Source organism: Sprattus sprattus (genome assembly GCF_963457725.1).
Source record: "Sprattus sprattus genome assembly, chromosome: 4".
NCBI classification, from domain to species: domain Eukaryota; kingdom Metazoa; phylum Chordata; class Actinopteri; order Clupeiformes; family Clupeidae; genus Sprattus; species Sprattus sprattus.
Genome location: NC_137923.1, coordinates 32,159,353 through 32,180,374, shown reverse-complemented (window position 1 = coordinate 32,180,374; position 21,022 = coordinate 32,159,353). Strand labels below are relative to the sequence as shown.

Below are 21,022 nucleotides of genomic sequence, written 5' to 3'. Positions count from 1 at the left end.
CGCTGGCATCCCAAACCATCCCCAGTTACGCTCAGTCAGTTAAGTCAGGCTGCTCTGAAACAATGTGGCCTTAGGCACGGTGGGTGTTCTCTCTGATGAAACACTATCTGTCTGCTCTAAACTCCCCCACCCTGCATACAAACACACACACACACACACACACACACACACACACACACACACACACACACACAAATAGCATACACGGTGCACAATCATACTGGCACATCTACACTGGATTTATGTTACAGCATGACAGAAATGTGCACATTCAGACACACGCTATGCACACTAACTCGTACACACACATTCTCATCCACATATGCTACCAACCTGTTGTTTCATGCACTTTGTCCAAATAGACAATTGTAATTTCTCCATCATTGTTCATATATTATTAGTGGATCTTCTGACACAGATGAGATGGGATGTGGCTGCCTTCACTGCCTTGGTTAGGAATCCTCTGCCAACATCGCACTTTGGTAGAGTTCTGGTGCGTCTTAATGTAATCGTATCTAATCGTATCATATCTGATACACATCTATGTGATATTATTGCTCTATTTGCACACACTTCGAGTTTCCAGGGACACCTTGTGCAGAGGCACTGCAACAGTGAAGTGTTTCAGCTCAAGCCCTGACGAGCTGCATGTCAGCTAAGGCACGTTTAGGACGGAATTTGAATGTAGACAATGATGCGTGTTGAAGATTCTGTATTGTGACTTTGTTGAGTGCACCAGTTAAAAAAAAAAAGCAAGGAAAACATCTGCTGGCAATAAGATGGCTGTAAGTGTTTGTATGTGTTAGTATATGTGTGTGTGCGCATGCATGTGTATGTGTGTGCATGTGTGTATTACAGGGTCTTGCACCACCCTGAAGCATTTCTTACAGAAACAAATAGTTCACAGCATGTTATTCTCTGCTTTGCTCATCCACGCCCCCACCCTCCAATACTCACAAACACACACACACACACACACACACACACACAAACATGTGCACAAACACTCACACACACACACACACACACACACACACACACACACACATACACCAACACACAAAAACATGTGCACAAACACTCACACGTGCGCGCACACACACACACACACACACACACACACACACACACACACACACACACACACACACACACAGCTGTCTGTCACATATAACAGCTCCAGTGTTGTAGATGGAGCCCTCTTCTCTATCAGTATGGTCTTGTAAACTAGAGCCTCGAGGCCTCCAGTCATGTATTGCAGTGCATTCTCATTGCAGTGGCTGCTCCATACATACATGTGTATGGTGTGGCTGCTCCTGGTTTTGGTGTAAGAGGTGAAGAGAGGCCTTGTCAGTGCGCATTGCACTCCCTGTCACAGGATTAATGCGTATCAACAGGTGGGTGTGTCTGTGGGTGTGTGTGTGGGTGTGTGTGTGTGTGTGTGTGTGTGTGTGTGTGTGTGTGTGTGTGTGTGTGTAGGGGGTGGTGATGGTGAGATTTGATGTGAATCTCTAGTTTTATTGTTTCGGCTGACCAGGAACCTCTGAATTAGTTTGAAAGATGTCAGATTGCCTTTGAGGCAGGCATGCATTGTGTGTGTGTGTAGGGGGTGGTGATGGTGTGTGTGTGTGTGTGTGTGTGTGTGTGTGTGTGTGTGTGTGTGTGTGTGTGTGTGTGTGTGTGTGTAGGGGGTGGTGATTTCAGATTTCCTTTGAGGTAGGCATGCATTGATTTTAGATTGCCTTTGAGGTAGGTGAGTCTGTGTGTGTGTGTGGGTGTGTGTGTGTAGGCATGCATTGCATTTCTCCAATCAGCTCATATGGAATGCCTTCTTGCTGTGGGATGGCCTGAGCCAATAAGGATCAAAAGGTGCAGAGCAACAATACAGCAGCCAAGCCATGCATCATGTCCTCAAAGGCCGGCAGCTGCCCGCAGTGGGATTGGGGGAGGAGAGAGATGGGTGGGGGAAACAGTAGCACACCACCACGCTCCCTCCTCCTGGCTCCGATTCCGCTCCCCGTGGAATTTCACTGACATTCTAGTAAAGAACCCGGATATTTCAACCCCCCGTGCTTACACACACACACACACACACACACACACACACACACACACACAAACACACAGATCTCCACCTGCTCCCATTCTCCCTGCTCTCAAAAATGGCGCCAAATACCCATACCTCAGTATCAGCCCCCTCTCCAAAAGAAAAAGCTTCAGACATGAGAGGGGGCTACATCCTTTCCTTAGGTGTACCAACCACACACACACACACACTCTCTCTCTCTCTCTCTCTCTCTCACACACACACACACACACACACACACACACACACACACACACACACACACACACACACACACACACACACACATTTGTGTTACAGAGTAGGAACTCCCAGTTACTCTTGGAGTAAAGTTGCCAGCAAACTGTCTGCTAGAGCTTGTTCCCAGCATAGCTGTGGTGATCAATGGCCCATACGCTAGTCTGGAGTTTGCCTTCACTTAATCATTGTTAATGTTCAGTTGGACCCGAAGGAGCCGGCTTGTGAGGCCAGTGTTTGTTTCTTATGGGGGTGTGTGATTTCCGTGTGTTCTCTTGACTCTGCCGAGGAATGGTCATTAGAGAAAGCTCAAACTACATTAGTTAGGAGCAGACTTCTTGGTGGTCCTCAGCCAGGGATCATTCGCCTTGCACTGGCATTCCAGCCTCATCCTGCTCCGTGTGTGTTTGTTTTGGGATATTCAGGTCACTTCATCTGAACTGCATCCAGCATGTGGGTCAATCCCCCGAAGGTGCGTGAGGAATACTTTTTCCTCACACCCCTAAAAAAATGCTACACACAAAACATTTCAGACAAATATTAAAAACATAAAACTCAAATCAACCTCCTGCCGCTGTTGATTCACACAACATGCCTTTAATCACTGTGTGTAAAATGTAGAAGCGATGGTTATGTCAAGTATACAGCCTTTTTTACTCTCTTTCTGGCCTTGCTAAGATAAGGGGCTTCAAACTGACCAGCATGGGATCTAGTGCATCTGCTGAAGTAGAGTTAGCTTTCCCTCAGCGTTATTTGGTAGACGGGCAGTGTGGTTTGGTGACATTTTTTTGTCACATATATGTCAGAGTCTATATTAACACATTCTTAACACTTCAGCCTTGAATTCTTTCTTTTATTATTGCTGAAAACCGAGAGAAAGCAAGGACTGAATGGGTGATAGAGAGACTGGGTGAAAGAGGGGGAAAAGAAAGAAAGAAAGCCCGACCTGATTGCCTTGCCTTGGGACTGAAACGATATAGCCGCTTATTATAGCGGCCTATGATGAGTGGACCACCAGAGTAGTGACAACTGATGCATCTGCCCCTGGGCCAAACAAAGCGCTATGTACTACACAAGCAATTTCACTGTTTTCTAAACATGTTGCCAAGACAGTGGGAGTTGGCAGCCCACTCCTTGTTTAGTTCTCTCTCTCACTCTCTTTTATTATACCGTGTTTTTCTGTCTTTTTTTCCTTTGCATGGATTTTCACAGACTTTTTTTTTTTTTTTAAGAGAGAAGGGGTATGGGGGGGGGGGGGGATGAGGAGGGGGGACTGGGGGGGACTGAAGGACTCCTGGACTGTTGTGTTGTCTATGAACTGCGAGTGAGCTAATAAATTCTTTGAGCCACTCTGCGCTGCATTCACGGATATCCCCCAAAGATTACACACACAAATCACTCACACAATAGAGGCCGCCAGGACGGCCCCAGGAGTCTCACAGGGGCCCAGGCCCCCAGGACAAGTGCGTATAACCAGGCTGGGGGTGGGGCAGAGAGAGAGGGAGGCAGTTTGGGTTGGGGGGGGGGGGGGGGGGCATTGCTGCCTGGAGTCAAATGTTTAATAATCGTTTGTAATGCAGTAGTCAGGGAGAGAGAGAGAGGGGGAGATTTCTTAGAGCATGGGGATACGCAGGGGTCCCAGATGGAGAGAGAGAGAGAGAAAAGGGAGAGAGAAAGGGACATGGGGGGCCTGGATTTGGCCATGAGCACGGGGCACAGGCAGAGTGGGAGAACAGGGAACATAATTAACTTCTGGATCCTTTGTGGTTCCCCCACACTGACAGGCTGGAGATGAAAGGGGCCTGCTAAGCCTCGCATTCCACCCCAATTACAGGAAGAATGGAAAGCTCTACGTGTCCTACACCACCAACCAGGAGCGCTGGGCCATTGGACCGCACGACCACATACTCCGTGTGGTTGAGTACACCGTATCCAGGTAATGTGTGAGTACTAGTCAGATGCCGGGGAAACAAGGACGTGTGATTTAAAAAAAAAAGTGTGGGTATGCCTGTGTGTGTGTTTGTGTGTGTTTGTGTGTGTGTGAGAGAGAGAGAAAGAGAAAGAGAGAGAGAGAGAGAGAAAGAGAGAGGCTGCACCAGCACCACTTCTGAATTCCGTTTGGCTGACAGTGATGGATGTTTTCATCCAAAACTAATCATGGCATATAATTATATGGCTGCTATCATGGCAAGTGTGATGATTCACCCGCTTCCACTGCTCAGATTGCAGAGAGTTGCACAATCACACCTGGTGATAAGGAAAACAACAGTCCCCCTAACAAACTAGTTAAAGTATTATGGTTTATTACCCTAATCACCGTCGCATTTTCTGTTTAAAGACTAAAGGCATTTTTATATCTTGCCAGTGTGTGATGCAGTAGGGGATAAGTAACACTAATGGCAGTGCGCTCCGTTGTTAAGCACCACCATATTGTTAAAGAGACCAGTCTGCTGGCATTTCTGTCCTATGAAGTACTTTTTGTTCCCGTGCGCATTTTAGAATCACCGGTATTTAAAAGAACACCTGACACACATGTGGTCTTTTGGGATTCACACAACTATCTCTTAGCAACACGTAAAGCATTAATTGGTGATCAGGCATTTTTCCCTTTGTGGTGCGTTCTGTTGATCTTGACATTCTAAACTATTCTCTATTCAATTTGATTTAATACAGGACTAACTCACCATTACTGATCATTTTGAGTCATAAAACAGGTGTATAACAATGTTTATCCAAAACTCAAAGCAACTGAGCATTGTTTGGGTTGACCCTTGGCAGGAAAAACCCAAATCAGGTGGACACTAGGACTGTGAGGGTACTGATGGAAGTGGCTGAGCTGCACAGGAAGCACCTGGGAGGCCAGCTCCTCTTTAGCCCTGACGGCTTGCTCCACATCTTCCTGGGAGACGGCATGATCACCTTGGATGACATGGAAGAGATGGATGGGCTCAGGTAAGATGTTCATCAGTGTTCCACATCTTCTGGAAACACTTTTTTTCATAATGCCAGGCATTTTCTCATGCATATATGGGCCGCTTTTCAGTGGTTCCTGTGTAATACACATTGGAGCTCATTTTGGAAACATACAGTAATATTCTCCTTAAAACTGAATTGAGATTCTCTCTTCTGCAGTGATTTCACAGGAGCCGCTCTGAGGGTGGACGTGGACACTGACTCCTGCGCTTCCCCGTACACCATCCCTAAAAACAACCCCTACTTCAACAGCACCAATCAGCCCCCAGAGATTTTTGCCCATGGGCTTCATGATCCTGGCAGGTGGGTGATTAATAGTATGTACAGAGATAGTGACAAAGCTTTGAATTTTTGGTCTCATGCTACATTTAGCTGTTAAAAGGGTTAATTTGAGTTTTTTGAGTATATGTATCTTACTGTATATAATAAGTCAGAGGCTTAGTACTCTATGTCAGCTGTTAGCCTTCATCCTTTTCCACACATGTCCAAACTGGCATATTGTGTAGTTAAAGCATGGGGTGGCATTGGAACAGTACTGGTACCACCAGAGAATGTAAGCTAGTGGTGCACCTTTCTGACAGTTCAGCTGTAGACCTTCATGTTGTGTGGTGTGCTCCGTTAATGTATCTGTTCCCCTGTCCTCTGTGTCCAACACAGGTGTGCGGTGGATCGACACCACTCCGACACTAACGGCAGTCTCCTCATCCTGTGCACAGACGCCTCAGGCAGAAACACCAGCACGGGGAGAATACTGCAGGTCGTCCAAGGGAAGGACTATGGTGAGTCGTGGAGAAATGTTGGCCAGGCTCCCCTCAGCAAGAAACCAGACTCTTGTGATCTGGAAAGCAGAAAATATGAAGGGTTTGCACGAGTTTCCATGCAGTGTTTTGAAAACCCTTCTTTAGGAATGCTTGAAATCCTGCCTTTGATGTTTTGAAAATACATGATGCTCCCCCAAAGCCAGACTGCAGCAGTCCTGTGGAACACAATGCAAAGTGTCTGTTTTTTGTGATCTTTTGGGACGTCACCAGCTGGACATGTAGTGAAACATCTGCAGTTCTGCGCAACAGAAACTAGAGGAGAGAGAGACACTTCGGACACAATGCTGCATGATTCCCACATAAGGTCATGCTTGCCAAGGGAAGAATGTGAATGCGTGGCCATGAATACGCTTGATAACTGTCAGCAACAATTGAAGCCCAAATTCTGGTTTAGTGTTGTTGAAAACGCAGCGACCATGATGGCAGTCCATCCTTCAGTGGTGGGGATTGAGCCCCAAAGGCTAATCAATGCCAGAGTTTCCCGAAAATGCTATTTCCTGTGGGGAAAAGAGACATGATTTTAACATTTTTGCTCTTGTTTGGTTTAGATTATAGCAGTGCTCTCCCCCTGCCACACACACACACAAACACAAACACACACACACACACGACACACGCAATGAACCATGACATCTAGTACCCACCAAAATACACCCCTCTGAAGTTTTCAAAACTATTACTCCCCCACCCCCATGTTAACATACCACATATCCTCACACGCACTGGCCACATATCCCAGGCAGACAACTGCTGATGAAATGAGCTCAGACCCAGGTCCATTAACACCATCATGGTGAAAAAGAGTGCATTACGTGCACACACTCACACACACACACACACTCACAGACACACACACACACACACACACACACACACACACACGCATACAACATGCACACACACACAAACACACACACACATACACAACGTACACACACACACTCACACACTCACACACGCACACAACATGCACACACACACACACACACACACACACACACTCACAAACGCACACAACAGGCACACACACATACTCACACACATACAGCTATATTCCCTATTCCTTATATTAACATTCCTAGAGAGACAGACACTGTGTCTAGAGTATTACTGTATTTGGCCATATGGAGGAACATCTATGTTTATTGAGGTGTTTTGTGAAAGTGAATGCTGTTGGCATCCCTCTAAAATCTGTTACGATAGAATGGAGAGATTTTAACGAGCCAGGGGCTGGATAATTCAAACCACCCTGTGCCATGCACTAATGGACTCCTGACAGACTCCAGTAAACATGGATATCCCCTCAGATTCCTACACAAACACAGAAAACAGCTCTCATTAGGGGGTGTGTAAATCAACCTCAAGTCATTACAAAACCTAATGACAATATGTTAAATGAAGTCATAACTATGCGAATAAAGACATTCACACCACCGACGAATTACGACTTCACCCAACCTCTCCGCAGAAGTTAAGTAATTTAGTCAGATGCTAACTCACAGTCACTAACAACACATTTTGAACACTTGTTCAAGTTGTTGGTGTCTCCCCACACTTTTGGCCATTGGTTTAAGCTGTTTACTAATTCCAAGTGTTTACTAATTCCAAGTGTTTACTAATTCCAAGTGTTGTGTTTTTCTGTTTTTATTTTTGCCACAGAAAATGAGCCATCTATCTTTGACTTGAAATCTACTGTTATTTCAACCCCCGTTGGAGGCTTCATCTACAGAGGCTGCCAATCAAGGCGGCTATACGGCAGCTATGTGTTTGGTGACAGAAATGGGTACATAATCAATTATAAGATTCCATTTTAATTGATGAATTGGGTACATATTCAATTATTAGATTCCATTTGAATTGATGAATACCCTGTCCAAGCTCAGCTGGTATAAATGTGGTGTAGTTCTCATGTAGTGAGGTGCACTTGAACTTGACAGTGGCAGTCTATGAAGGTTTTCTTATATGAAGGTCTTCTTGACTGAATGTCATGTTCCCCCATGTTTGAAATCCTGTCTTGCTCAGTATAGCCAGTCCATCCTGTTACTCCATCTGTGCCAATGTAAATCCTCTCTGCTATCCAAGCAGGAGGGAAAAAACAAGGCATTCTGTGTAAATGAGCTGGCTTTTCCTGCCATGTCATTTGGCTACCACCTTGTGTTGTTCACACTTACCACTAGTTTGTAATTTATCCTTCTCCACTGGTGTCAATACACTATTCTAGAGTAAACACAGGAAATATCAGGTGGTCGACAAGTTCCCCCCCCCCCCCCCCCCCCCCTCTCTATCTTTCTCTGTCTTTCTCTCCTACTCCACCTTTCTCTCCAGAGATACATTTTCATTCCTGCTATTGTCTTTTTCTGCTATGCAGTTAAGTCAAACAAAGTTGTTTTCCGACACCCATTTTGAGCCATTGCACAATGTGCATGACCTGTCCTGTAATGAGATAAAGTGGGTGTGAGGGCCCCTTATAATGAGTTGGCTTCCATTAGTGACTGTTCAACTCTGTAACTCCCAGTTGACTGATAAATTATCCAGAAACGTATAAAACTGACATGATTAAACTATTGTGTGGAGGCAGAGTGTGGTTCTATTATATAAGCTGGTGGATCCAGAGCTTGTGAGTGAGAGTTGTGTGTTTCTGCTGGTGGTCAGGAACCTGCAAGTCCTGCAGAGGAGTGGAGGTGAGCGGCCTTGGCAGGAGAAGACCCTCTGTCTGGGCAGCAGCACGTCGTGTGGAGCCTCGCTGACAGGGCACATCCTGGGCTTCGGGGAGGACGAGATGGGTGAGTGCCATCCTCAGCCACTTCAAAATGTCATGCAAATTCTGTGTGCAAATGAACTTGATTGACTTGCAGATGTCCATAACTTTTGTGTATGAGGAAAACACAAAATAGACTCCACTTTAGAGTTTAATCACTCCCCTGTTTAGTTATAATTGTATACATAAAAGAGGAGTCGATTGCAGTGTTCAATCTGGGGATGAAAGCATGAAAGTCCTCATGCGATTCATATGTAAGAACCATTATACCCTGGAAATTTCATGATAACCAAAACCAGTAGACTTTTGACATTTCTAAATTACATCCATTGTTTCATGTCAGGACAACAAGTGTTTCCTTCCATGCAGGAGTTCAAGTGTCTGAAGTCTACATTGTGGTGCGGAGTGCTGTAACATGTAGATGCTTAGTAAGAGGAAGGGGGCGCAAGCCCAAACCTTGTTTGTGTGCATTTAATGGACCTTGTGCTTGAAGCGGTGGAATCTCTGATCGGACCATAGAGCAGAGACACATGGGGTCAAGTGAGACACTCTCTGTGTGTTCCTCATGCGTAGACAATGCCATAAAATGATAAGACAGGAAGGGTGTTGTTGAGGCTGTAGCTGTTCACACACCTACTGATTCAGGGGGAAAAAAACCTTTCGGTATCCAATTCTAGGAGATACCCAAGCAATCCCCTGCAAAGGGAGCCAACAGGGGTCAAAGAGGAACACATACACACCCACACACACATACAAACACAGAGAAAAAGAGAGGGAGTGAGCGAGAGCCCCTGATACGCAATACCCTCTTCCTCTGTGGCACATTCCAGGGTGACATGACACTCCTGGAGCTTCCTGACAGATCGTTTCCCCTCCGGCTGCTGCCGACAGCAGATACGGCTGAGACTCGGAGGGCACAGAGATCACGCAGGGTGTTGGATTTCCCTCCTCTGTCCTCTTCCTCTCAGTAGACACTCCTGATGACTTCTGTTACTGCCTGTCCCCTCAGGGACTTAAGGACACAAGACAGACTTCCCCCAAAGCTGAGCCTCACGCCACTCCTTAGCTGCTTAACTATTTACACTCAGCTATGGGAACCATTGCCTCCTTATATGTATCGCAAGAGAGTGATAAATAATACTTTCAGAAGTCCGCAGTGACCAAAAACGTGTGTTCAGTCGCAGCAAAGGTATTTATTGCACTTGTGTAGCAGAGGCAAATGTGTGTGATGAATCTGTGATTTAGAAGGAGGCTGCATCAGATGGCTGCGTCGTGCTTGTCCCTGTCTTGCACACATGGTTATGATGTACACTTGCTGGGCTCTGTCTTTCCAGCCTGGTCCTGATTTAATGAATTGCATAGTTCCAGACAGCCACAAGTCCTCAGCCTCGTCCTCATGTCAAGTGCAGTAGACCAGGGGGGGGGGGGGGGGGTGGCTTAGATGATGAGGTGGCATAACCTCTGGGTGGGTGCGTCATGCGCTTAGAAGTGGTCAAAAGTTTTCTGACTTTTTTTATTGTTGATTTTGGTATCAGCAGAGGGTCTGTCTAAAGTGAAACTCATTTCAGTTTCACTTCCATTTGCCCCTGTTTGTGCCACAGGTGAAGTCTACATTCTGACCTCCAGCAAAAGCATGGCACAGTCTCACAGTGGGAAACTCTACAAGCTCCTGGACCCTAAAAGGTACAAACACTCACCTACATGCACATTCACAAACGCAATAATTCAGTGACACACAATACGGTCGCTAGGAATAACCATGCTGATATTTGTCCTGGCATCATCACTCAAAGAAAAAAAATGTCTCTTGGCTATGGGGAGGCAGCATCAGTAGTCTGTTCAGCTGCTAAGTCTGTGTGTGTGTGTGTGTGTGTGTGTGTGTGTGTGTGTGTGTGTGTGTGTGTGTGTGTGTGTGTGTGTGTGTGAGAAAGAGAGGGAGAGAGAGATGTTTGTTCGTGGCTTATGAGGGCCAGTGTGAGTTGCACTCACATAGACACATACTCACATAGTCAAACACTCACAGAGACACACATTCACGTAGACATACACTCACATAGGCACACACTCACATAGACACACACTCCACACACTCACATAGACACACACTCACATAGACAGGGGCAGACTGGGGGGAAAAAGTGGCCCGGGAGTTACTGTCAGACCGGCCCACTCAATACACGCCGCGCTGCCCACTCAGTACACGCCGCATTGCCCACTCAATGGATCGCACGTATCGGTCAGTGGCCTACTGGGAAAAATACCCATACACTTTATTATTTTGGTTGATTACAAAGAAATTACATCATATTTGCTTGTTTTTTAATAACATTTGGATCCACCAATTTGCCTGGATGGACACATGGAATAAAATGATACTGGCTATTGTAACACTCCAAGGTAGGTATAGTTTGCTAGATGAATAGTATCAGATCAGATGGTTATCAGATCAGATGGTTATACGTATAACTACAAAGCCTATTGGTTAGTTCACTCAAAGCGTATTAGATAAATATACTTGAAATTAGTGCTGTCAAACTATTACAATATTTAATCGCAATTTTTTGTCTATTATAAATGTCCCTTCATTTATTTTTTATCCATTTATCCATCCGTTTTATTCCAGCAGCAGAATCATCAATCTAGATAACATATTAACATTGTTTATAATGTAAGTGTTGTGAAACGCAAGCTATATTTGGCCAATTCAACACCTTTAGATAACATATTAACAATCTAGATAACATATTAACATTGTTTATAATGTAAGTGTTGGTGTAACACAGTGATTTTAGCATAACAAACTAGCTGGTTAACTTATTTGACACAAGTTAATAGAAATGATAAGATTGCCCTATTTACAACTACCACCATGGATAGCTTGCTCATCGATTGTAAGCAAGTGACTACGGCTAACATGTTAAAAATAGATAATCTCGATGTTGACAACAGCACCAGCTTGCTTATTTGACCAGATCATAACGGTCTCAATTTAAGACATACCGTTAGCTAGGCTAGCTGTAGGGAACGTTACCTCATCTGTGAATAGCAAGCTAACATTTGGCAAGGTCAACGCCACATCTTACCTTATCACTGTCACCAGTCAGTGGTTTTCCAAATAAAATGTAGGCTAGAGTTATTGACATTTAATAACACCTAAAACAAAATTAGACTGATGGAAGAGATTGACAGAGGCAGCGGCGAGCTGTGCCTCATCCGTGTTAAGGGCTAGGGCTGACTGCACACGTCACTACGGTTGCGTGCCCTGGCTGGGCGTGTTCCGTGTATGTATGCAAATCCAAATTAAAGAATCCTCTACCTCAATTGGCACAGCTGAGAACACTTCGGCTGTGTAAGAACCAATTTTCAGGTGTTCATTAATAACATGGAGATATGTTCTTACGTTGAACTTCCGAAGTCCGTAAAACACATTTAAGAAGTAACTTTAAAAAAAAAAAAAATCGAAAAATAGTCACCATAAGGGTGAAGACAGATTACGAGTAGGAGTATAAAACTCAGTCAGTGCTTCCTAACAGTTGTATTTCTTAGAGAAAAGTAGATTAGTGTTGTCTTCAGAAGGCTTAAAATATATTGTACTGATATGCGCTGGGAGTGGGCCTGATGGCGGTGGGCCGGTTGATGATGGTAGTGGGCCGGTGTTTTGGGCCGTCGGCCCATCGGGGATTTCCCCGGTATTCCCGATGGCCAGTCCGCCCCTGTACATAGACTCACACTCTGAGCCCCTTCTCTCTTCCTTCCATACACACTCCACATAGACACACACTCCACACACTCAACATAGACACACACTCATATAGACACACACTCCACATAGACCCACACTCCACACACTCACATAGACACACATTCACATAGAGACACACTCACATAGACACACACTCCACAGAGACACACACTCACATAGACACACACTCACATAGACACACACTCCACATAGATACACTCACATATACACACACTCACATAGACACACACTCACATAGACACACACTCACATAGACACAGACTCACAGAGACACACATTCACATAGACATACACTCACATAGACACACACTCACATAGACACACACTCCACACACTCACATACACACAAACTCACATAGACACACACTTCACATAGACACACAATCACATAGACACACACTCTGGGGCTGATTTGTCTTGTGCCATGGGTTGATTACTCAAAGCTGAGATCATCTCTATAAGTTCACATCAGCCTCCACATACACACACACTAACATAGCCTAACACACACATATAAGCCCATCATACTCACACACGCACAGGCACAAACACTAGGGCCTTATCCCCTTTAAACAAATCATCACACAACTGCCAGCGTCAGCCAACACAAACGGCGCTCATAATTGGAGGGTAAGCATAGTATTTCCAAATGTTAGTGTAGCGTGTTCCTAACACCAACACTGTCTAGGTGGCTCCGGCCAGGGGAGGCTCGCTGCAGAGCTTGTGTGGTCTGCTGGGTATTTTCCGAGATTTGACAGAACTTACACTCTGGAGCAACCCAGGCACCTGTCGGCACACTGGAATGTTTTCTTTCAGATGGTAGGGCGAATTTAGAGGGTTATGTGCGTGCGCGTGTGTGTGTGTGTACGTGTGTGTGTGTGTGTGTGTGTGTGTGTGTGTTATAAATCATGCAGTTCAACCTTAAATGGTTCAAAACCGGTCTTGCCTTTCAAGACGATGTGTTAGAAGATGTTGTGACCCATGTAGCAGATGTGTGCATCACCCACTGTAGTTGCAAATAAACTTTTTTTTTGTCTATGTGTGCGTGTGTGTGTGTGTGTGTGTGTGTGTGTGTGTGTGTGTGTGTGTGTGTGTGTGTGTGTGTGCGTGTTTGTGTGTGTGTGTGTGTGTCTATGTGTGCGTGCACACCACTTCACAATAGGCTGTAACTCGTCCCATGTGCTAGACAGACATTTGCAATATTGATGGATCTTTCAAATCTGTTGTTTGTGTCAAGACAAATCTATGTGAAAGGAGTTGCGGGCCACAGTACCAGGAAATGTGTACATGGAGCGTGAGAATTCCCACACAGCTACAGCCAAGCTCCAGCGACGAGTGCTGTTCATAGAACAAGATATGTCTGCTCCACACTCGGCAGTTTTCAATAGGCACAGGCTGATCTGCCACAGTCTCTAATTCAAACCAAGCACTCATAAAGCATCTGTTCACCACCCCCTCCAACCCAGCATGCACACACACACACACACAGCTGGAATGATCCACTGGAGGTGGTTCTTTAACATCACCTTTGCTTCACTGGTGAGGAGACTCAGAGCCCCGGCCTCTCCTCAGAGCGAGAGGCCTCCGGGGTTTCAGTCCAGCATTTCCCCGTCTCCCTCCTCCATGCTCAATTTCCGCAGACGCTCTTGTTTTTCTTTTGGTGGGAATTACAATAGAAATGGATCCCCGGCTAATTATTCCTAGGTGATGACAGTGCCACCCAAGTCTTAACACAATTAATTACCTCACAGATGTTTCCAAAGTCCCTGCCCATGTTGAGGCCCCTCCGTCTCAAACCTTTTTTATTTACGTTTTCTGGCATCCGCGCTTTTTTTCCAAGAAACCGTTCTTTCCACCATCAATTGGACTTGTTTAGTCTGTCTGAGACCTTTGGTGTTCCTTTGGTCGGTTCTATGTTTTTTCATGCATACGCATGTACACATGCTTGCACAAACATGCAGATACACACTCACACACACCTACTGCGATCATGTAGGATCATATTACAGAGCAGGGTAAGAGAAGCGGATAACACTGCTGACCTAAAGCCCAAGATCGAGTCGGGTGGTCTTGTGTACCTGAGACCCCAAGGCCTCACTGTTCTGTTTGGGGGAGGGGGTGCAGAGGGCTGCGCAACAACCACAGCATGTTTTGATTTGATCTCCCTGCATTCTTCAGCAGAGGGAGCGGGGCACTCAGCGTGCTGTAGTGTGGAGTTAGCCCGTAGCATCATGTCACATGTCTGCAATGTTTTTGGAATAAACACATCATGCCACAATAGCGGCGCCTGTCACCAGCATTTGTTTGTTGGTGGCCTAACTTTGGATAATAAATACAGCTGACCACACGGAACACAGACATGGCTGTCCCATGTGGACGGCAGAGTATTATGGGATTGTTTATCAGCCGCTGCCGCTGACGGAGAGATGGAACTGTTTAACAAACATCTCATAGAGCCTTGTGGGCCCAAAGCAGACAGAACTCCACATTCTTTCGTTTTATTTTCCTTTTTTACACAAGTCTTTATTCCCCTCTTTGAAATGATCCCAATGTGGTGTCTGATTGAGACAGAGAAATGCATCGTTGAAACTGGTCTTATCTCAATTGGCTTGCCACACGCAGGCAGAGAGGCCCAGGGGACGTCTAGCTATTTAGATGGACAGTATTTACTCCTGGTGATTAAAATCAATCTGAGCTGGAGATAGAGAGAGGGAAGATAGAGTGACACTCACAGAGAGCTCGAGAAAAACAAACAGACAATGATTCAACCATTGGACAGTTTGTGATGAGAAATTGACAGATCTCTCAGACATATTTCTCTGTGGGGTTTTTTCATAATGAGGTTGGTTCACCACAACTTACAAATAAATAAATATATCCCCAAATGAATTCTCCATGTCACTACATGTCGCTTTGGCTTTAGCAGTGTCAATATTTCTAGTATGTTTCTTTTCAAATGTTAAGCTTTTGATTAGTTGTAGGGGGCCAAGTCAATGGATGAGGTTTACGTAGATGTGTGTGTGTGTGTGTGTGTGTGTGTGAGTGAGTGGGTGTGTGAGTGTGTGTGTAAGTGATGTGTGTGTGTGTTTTCTGTGTGAGAGTGAGAGAAAGAGAGAGAGAGAGACTTTGCATACACCCATCTCTTTTCACTTGTGCACATTTGCCTGCCTCTCTTAAATCTCTCGGGCCCACTTTTCCTCTCCTCCCACCCAAGGCCCCTGGCCAGACTCAGTGAATAGGGCCACCGCTACAATACACAGTAAATTTTGGACACAATTAAAACAGGGGATGAAACCACACAGAGAGGAGAACAATGGGGAGTTTGTGGGGGAGAGTGATGATTCTGAGCCATTTGATGATGCATTCTGTGGGAATCTGTGAAATATGGCCCTCTCTGTCTTCTGCTCACTCGCTCAAAAAGCTTGACATGTTCCTGTCTGGGCACAGAATCCCCCATGCAGTAGATTTAGAATTTCCACCTCTTTTTGTTGCCGTACCCGTAGGTAGACAGGCTAAAAGTCACTCAGCAGACCACAACAGAGGAACCCCAAAGCCATCACACAGCCCAGCCCACAGAGATCACTCGTGCTCCGTCTCATCTGCCCACATTCTTTTTTTTCCTTCCTCCCACTGTGTCTCATCACTAACTTCATGGTAAGACACGTGGGGAGAGACTGGATTGGGATCAGACACAAATCATTGTTCCTCTATCCGACAAAGAGACGCACAGCCCCCTCTTCACTGTCCTGGGGACAGTCTTAAACCAATAAGCCGGGGTGCCCTTTTTTTATCAGCCTTGCTGCTGCGCTGTATGTGCCTGGCCTCCTGGGCTGCTTCATTCCCACACTGCCTGTTGACCCAGCTGCCTTTGTTGGTGCTGCAAGCAGCAGGTGTTGTTTTCAAGCCCACCCTGGCAGACACACAGACCCTTGGGTAGCGGCACTGACCTCCCGAGGCTATTAACAGTGGCAGCACAATCCTCTGGGGAGATCCCCCTTTCTTTTGACGTTCTCTCGTCTCACCCCTGAGCTCCCTTCTTCTTGCACAGTCTTGAATCTTGTATCTCTCTCTCTCTCCCTCTCTCTTTCTTACCGTTTCAGTCTCTCCCTCCCTTTCTCATTGTCATTGACAATACACAGGCTGTCACAACAACAACAACACCACAAAGGCGGGCGGGGGGAGAGAGATGGGGAGAGAGTAGTAGGGAGTGTTCGATGGAGGAGAAAGGAGGCATGTGTTGTGGGTGTGGAGAACAGTAGAGAGGAGCATGGGAACTACCCCCCTCAACACAAGAGCCTGCCACCACCCACCCCCCACATCCCGATACACACACATAGACAGAGAGACACACACACACACACACACACACGCACACGCACACGCACACACACACACACACACACACACACACACACACACACACACACACACACACACACACACACACACACACACACACACACACACACACACACACACACACACACACACACACACACACACACATTGCCACAGTAGCCCAACCATCAGTCACACCGGCTGTCAGGACAATCCTGGGCTTCTGCACCCCACACATACTGTCATTGTTGTATTGTCACACTTTCACACTCGCACATACACTCCAAGTGCCCTCAACCACCCACCCACATGCTCACCCTGTCATTCTTTCTCACACTCCTTCACATACACACATGCCTCTCATGTTCTCTCTCTCACACACACACACACACACACACACACACACACACACACACACACACTGAGATCTTGTATTCTGGTGTTGCAGTATCACATACACCCCCCACCACCACACACACACACACACACACACACACACCCACACACACACACACACACACACAAACACACACACACACACACACACACACACACACACACACACACACACACACACACAACACACACACAGGCAGGAGGATGTTTGTTTCCAGAGGCTTCAGCTCCATTACGCAAAAGCCTGTTATTGTTTCCAGACATTGCATTGATGAGGTCTTGATAATTGATCGGAGCAGGGCTAATTTAGCTCTAATAATAATCCACCCTTGTGGTGCATCTGTGTGTCATAGCCAGGGGAAGAGCGAAAGAAAGAAAGAAAATAAACACTAACTGGTTCTAAAAATGGATCCAATTAGATTTGCATTTTTTGTAGGATTCCTTCATCCCTTGTTTTCAGAGAGAGGTCTGTTGTTTGACGTGCTTCTGCTTCTTTCCAGACCCCCAGTGCCTAAAGAATGCCGTCGTCCAGTGGAGGCCCCAGAGATGCTGAGTAGCCCCTGCTCTCGCCAGTGCAAGAATGGACACTGCACCCCCACCGGAGTCTGCTGCTGCAGCCCAGGCTGGGAAGGCCCCTTCTGTAGAGTGGGTGAGTATCTACACAACACACAAAGATATACACGTGAACACAACACACATCTATATACACAAAGATATACATGTGAAGACAACACACATCTATATACACAAAGATATACACGTAAACACAACACACATCTATATACACAAAGATATACACGTGAACACAACACACATCTATATACACAAAGATATACACGTGAACACAACACACATCTATATACACAAAGATATACATGTGAAGACAACACACATCTATATACACAAAGATATACACGTAAACACAACACACATCTATATACACAAAGATATACACGTGAACACAACACACATCTATACACACAAAGATATACACGTGAACACAACACACATCTATATACACAAAGATATACATGTGAAGACAACACACATCTATATACACAAAGATATACACGTAAACACAACACACATCTATATACACAAAGATATACACGTGAACACAACACACATCTATATACACAAAGATATACACGTGAAGACAACACACATCTATATACACAAAGATATACACGTAAACACAACACACATCTATATACACAAAGATATACACGTAAACACAACACACATTTTTATATACAAAGATATACACGTGAACAGACAATAATAATTCCATTATTTCACAGGTAAGTGAATCTGACTTTAAGTTATGTGCTGAAAGTATCTCTGAGTTTGATGTTTAGACCTGGATACTAGGTTCCAAATCACATGGTCATGACAATCACTACCTTCTCATAGTCTACTGTGAAGAACAATCCAAGGACACTAACATGTCTCCATATGTCAAGGGAACCGTTACATGTTTTTCTCTTTGCTACCTTGAGCTCAACCATCATGTCTCACTGCTTCACTTCTGTCTGTCTGTCTGTCTGTGTTTCAGCCAAGTGTGAGCCATTGTGCCGTAACGGAGGGGTGTGTGTGGAGCCCAGCAAGTGCTTGTGCAAAAGTGGCTTCTCCGGTGCCCAGTGTGAGAAGGGCGAGCGGGGCTCTGAGAAAGCTGAGGGGGACAAGAACAAAGACGGCATCCTGGACCACCTCATCGACATGACCTCCTATCTGCTGGACCTCACCAGCTACATTGTATAGAGTGGCCAAGCGAAAGGAGATCTCCCCCCCCCCCCCCCCCCCCCCCCCCCAAATTGGTGAATACCTCCATTTCTTGGAAGCCCTCATCAACCCTGAACAAACCAGCAGAACAGCACTCAGCTCACTCCACCTCAGAGATAGCCAGCGTAGGTCTCTTCCCTCTCCTGGGCTATCGTCTCAAAGCCCGTCAGCTCTCACTACTATTTCACATGCTGGAAGCCATGTCCAATAGCAGAGGCAGATACATGCATGAAGGCTGATGAACAGTGCCCCCCTCAACTCTCCTCCAGCTTCTCGTGTCTTAGCATCCACCGTGATGTTCTCCCTCATCTGCAATGGTTCCCCCTAACCCTTGTTCAAAGACCATCCAGACCTTCTTAAGCCGAAGAGATCTGATTTAGATGAATTGTTTTAGATGGGAACCCAGGCCTCAACCCCACTTTGTTAACCCCAAAAGGCCAGGTTGTTTATGGAGTCCGCAGAAGTTGTATGAAAGATCACGTGACTTGCAGACAGATTGGACACTGGTGGGCATGCAATAGGATGGCCCCCCTGCAGACAGTCCATGAAACTGAACTGCACCTCAGAGAAGCTCACATTCTTACCAGGATTCCTTAAGCCACCTCACAGAGGGGGCTTGCCTTGGTCTTTGCCTTCTTAAGGACTTACCATTAAAACATTAAAAATGAATGCACATCTGTCAGTTTGACACAAACTCAAAAGCTCACGATTTAGAATGTATGCTAACTTGAAAAGAATAAGCATACAAGATGAAGAATATTTGTGACAATCTTCTCAGTGATTCAACATGACTCCAACCTGCATTGTAAACTTTGTAAGCCTGAGATCCCCAAAAAATGATTAAGGTTGTTAGAGCTTTTCAAGCATAGCCCTGCTGGGGGATAATGGTGTCCATTAAGTCCATTTAAAGAGTGCTCTCTGGCCATCTTACTGGCTCACAGTCAATCACAAGGGCCAGTTGTCAGTCTGTTTGAGATTTAGAAGCTTCACTGGCTTTTCCTCCTCACAACCTGTTCAATAGTTAAAAGACTTGTCAATATATTCTTGATATATGTGTGTAGCTCTAGGCAGTTCAGCTAAATGAAAAGAGGTCAGGATGAATAACATTGTGACTTTTATTTTCAGACCTTTAGAAATAATGCATCTTGAAATACATCATTGTACATCAATATGCCAGAGTTTACTTCTAGGTACGTAAAGGTCTAAATGTCTTAAAAGTAGCAGTACCTACAGTTGTTGATGGCAGGTAGATTCCATGCTGGGGAATGAACTTGGTCAGTGTTCTGTTCTGTTCAAACAAGTGCCACTGTATGTAAAAACATATCTGTCTCATCATATCCATGGAAGCTGCTTTCTTTTTTTGATACAATGATACAAGTTAGTTGTTATGGCAATTTGAAATAGAATCATCTGATAGATATAATCATGTTTGAAAGACAGTCCATTTTTTTTTTACATCAGATAGGAGCCACCCAATTCTACAAAGTCATGTTATGAGCACGCCTAGACAACACACACAGAGAGACACACAGAGACCAAAAACAGAAGTGCAGTGCCATGGTTGAAACCCATCTGAACAAATTGGGGCTATATTGAAGAATACTGTGGAATAGTCACCATTCAGTCACAAAGGAACAGAACACGCTGTTGTATATTTCTTACAGTACTGTGCCGAGAGACATACTACTTTAGCCTCCCAAAATAATATAGCATTACTGTTGTTTGATAGAGGAGCATTTATTTTTTTAAGTGTGATAATATATGGGAGAGGAGGATGTTTATCGAGCGGTTTTACATTAAGCTTTTTGCATTCACACCTCATTTTCTTTTTCCTAATCGAAACATATTTGTTTTAACAGGAGCACTGT

General features: G+C 45.2%; 1 protein-coding gene across 1 annotated transcript in view; it reads left to right on the top strand.

The window, feature by feature from the left end:
• Positions 1-19,133, top strand: part of hhip (hedgehog interacting protein) — a gene marked incomplete at both ends in the record, with an annotated part of 38,741 nt that extends 19,608 nt beyond the window's left edge. Inside the window, 9 exons of the mRNA XM_080837952.1 lie at positions 4,108-4,259; positions 5,102-5,275; positions 5,456-5,599; positions 5,954-6,075; positions 7,777-7,900; positions 8,770-8,900; positions 10,477-10,558; positions 17,873-18,021; positions 18,928-19,133. Coding sequence (XP_080694078.1) covers positions 4,108-4,259; positions 5,102-5,275; positions 5,456-5,599; positions 5,954-6,075; positions 7,777-7,900; positions 8,770-8,900; positions 10,477-10,558; positions 17,873-18,021; positions 18,928-19,133 — 1,284 coding nt within the window. The remainder of the gene's footprint in view (positions 1-4,107; positions 4,260-5,101; positions 5,276-5,455; positions 5,600-5,953; positions 6,076-7,776; positions 7,901-8,769; positions 8,901-10,476; positions 10,559-17,872; positions 18,022-18,927) is intronic.
• Between the last annotated feature and the right edge of the window lie 1,889 nt (positions 19,134-21,022).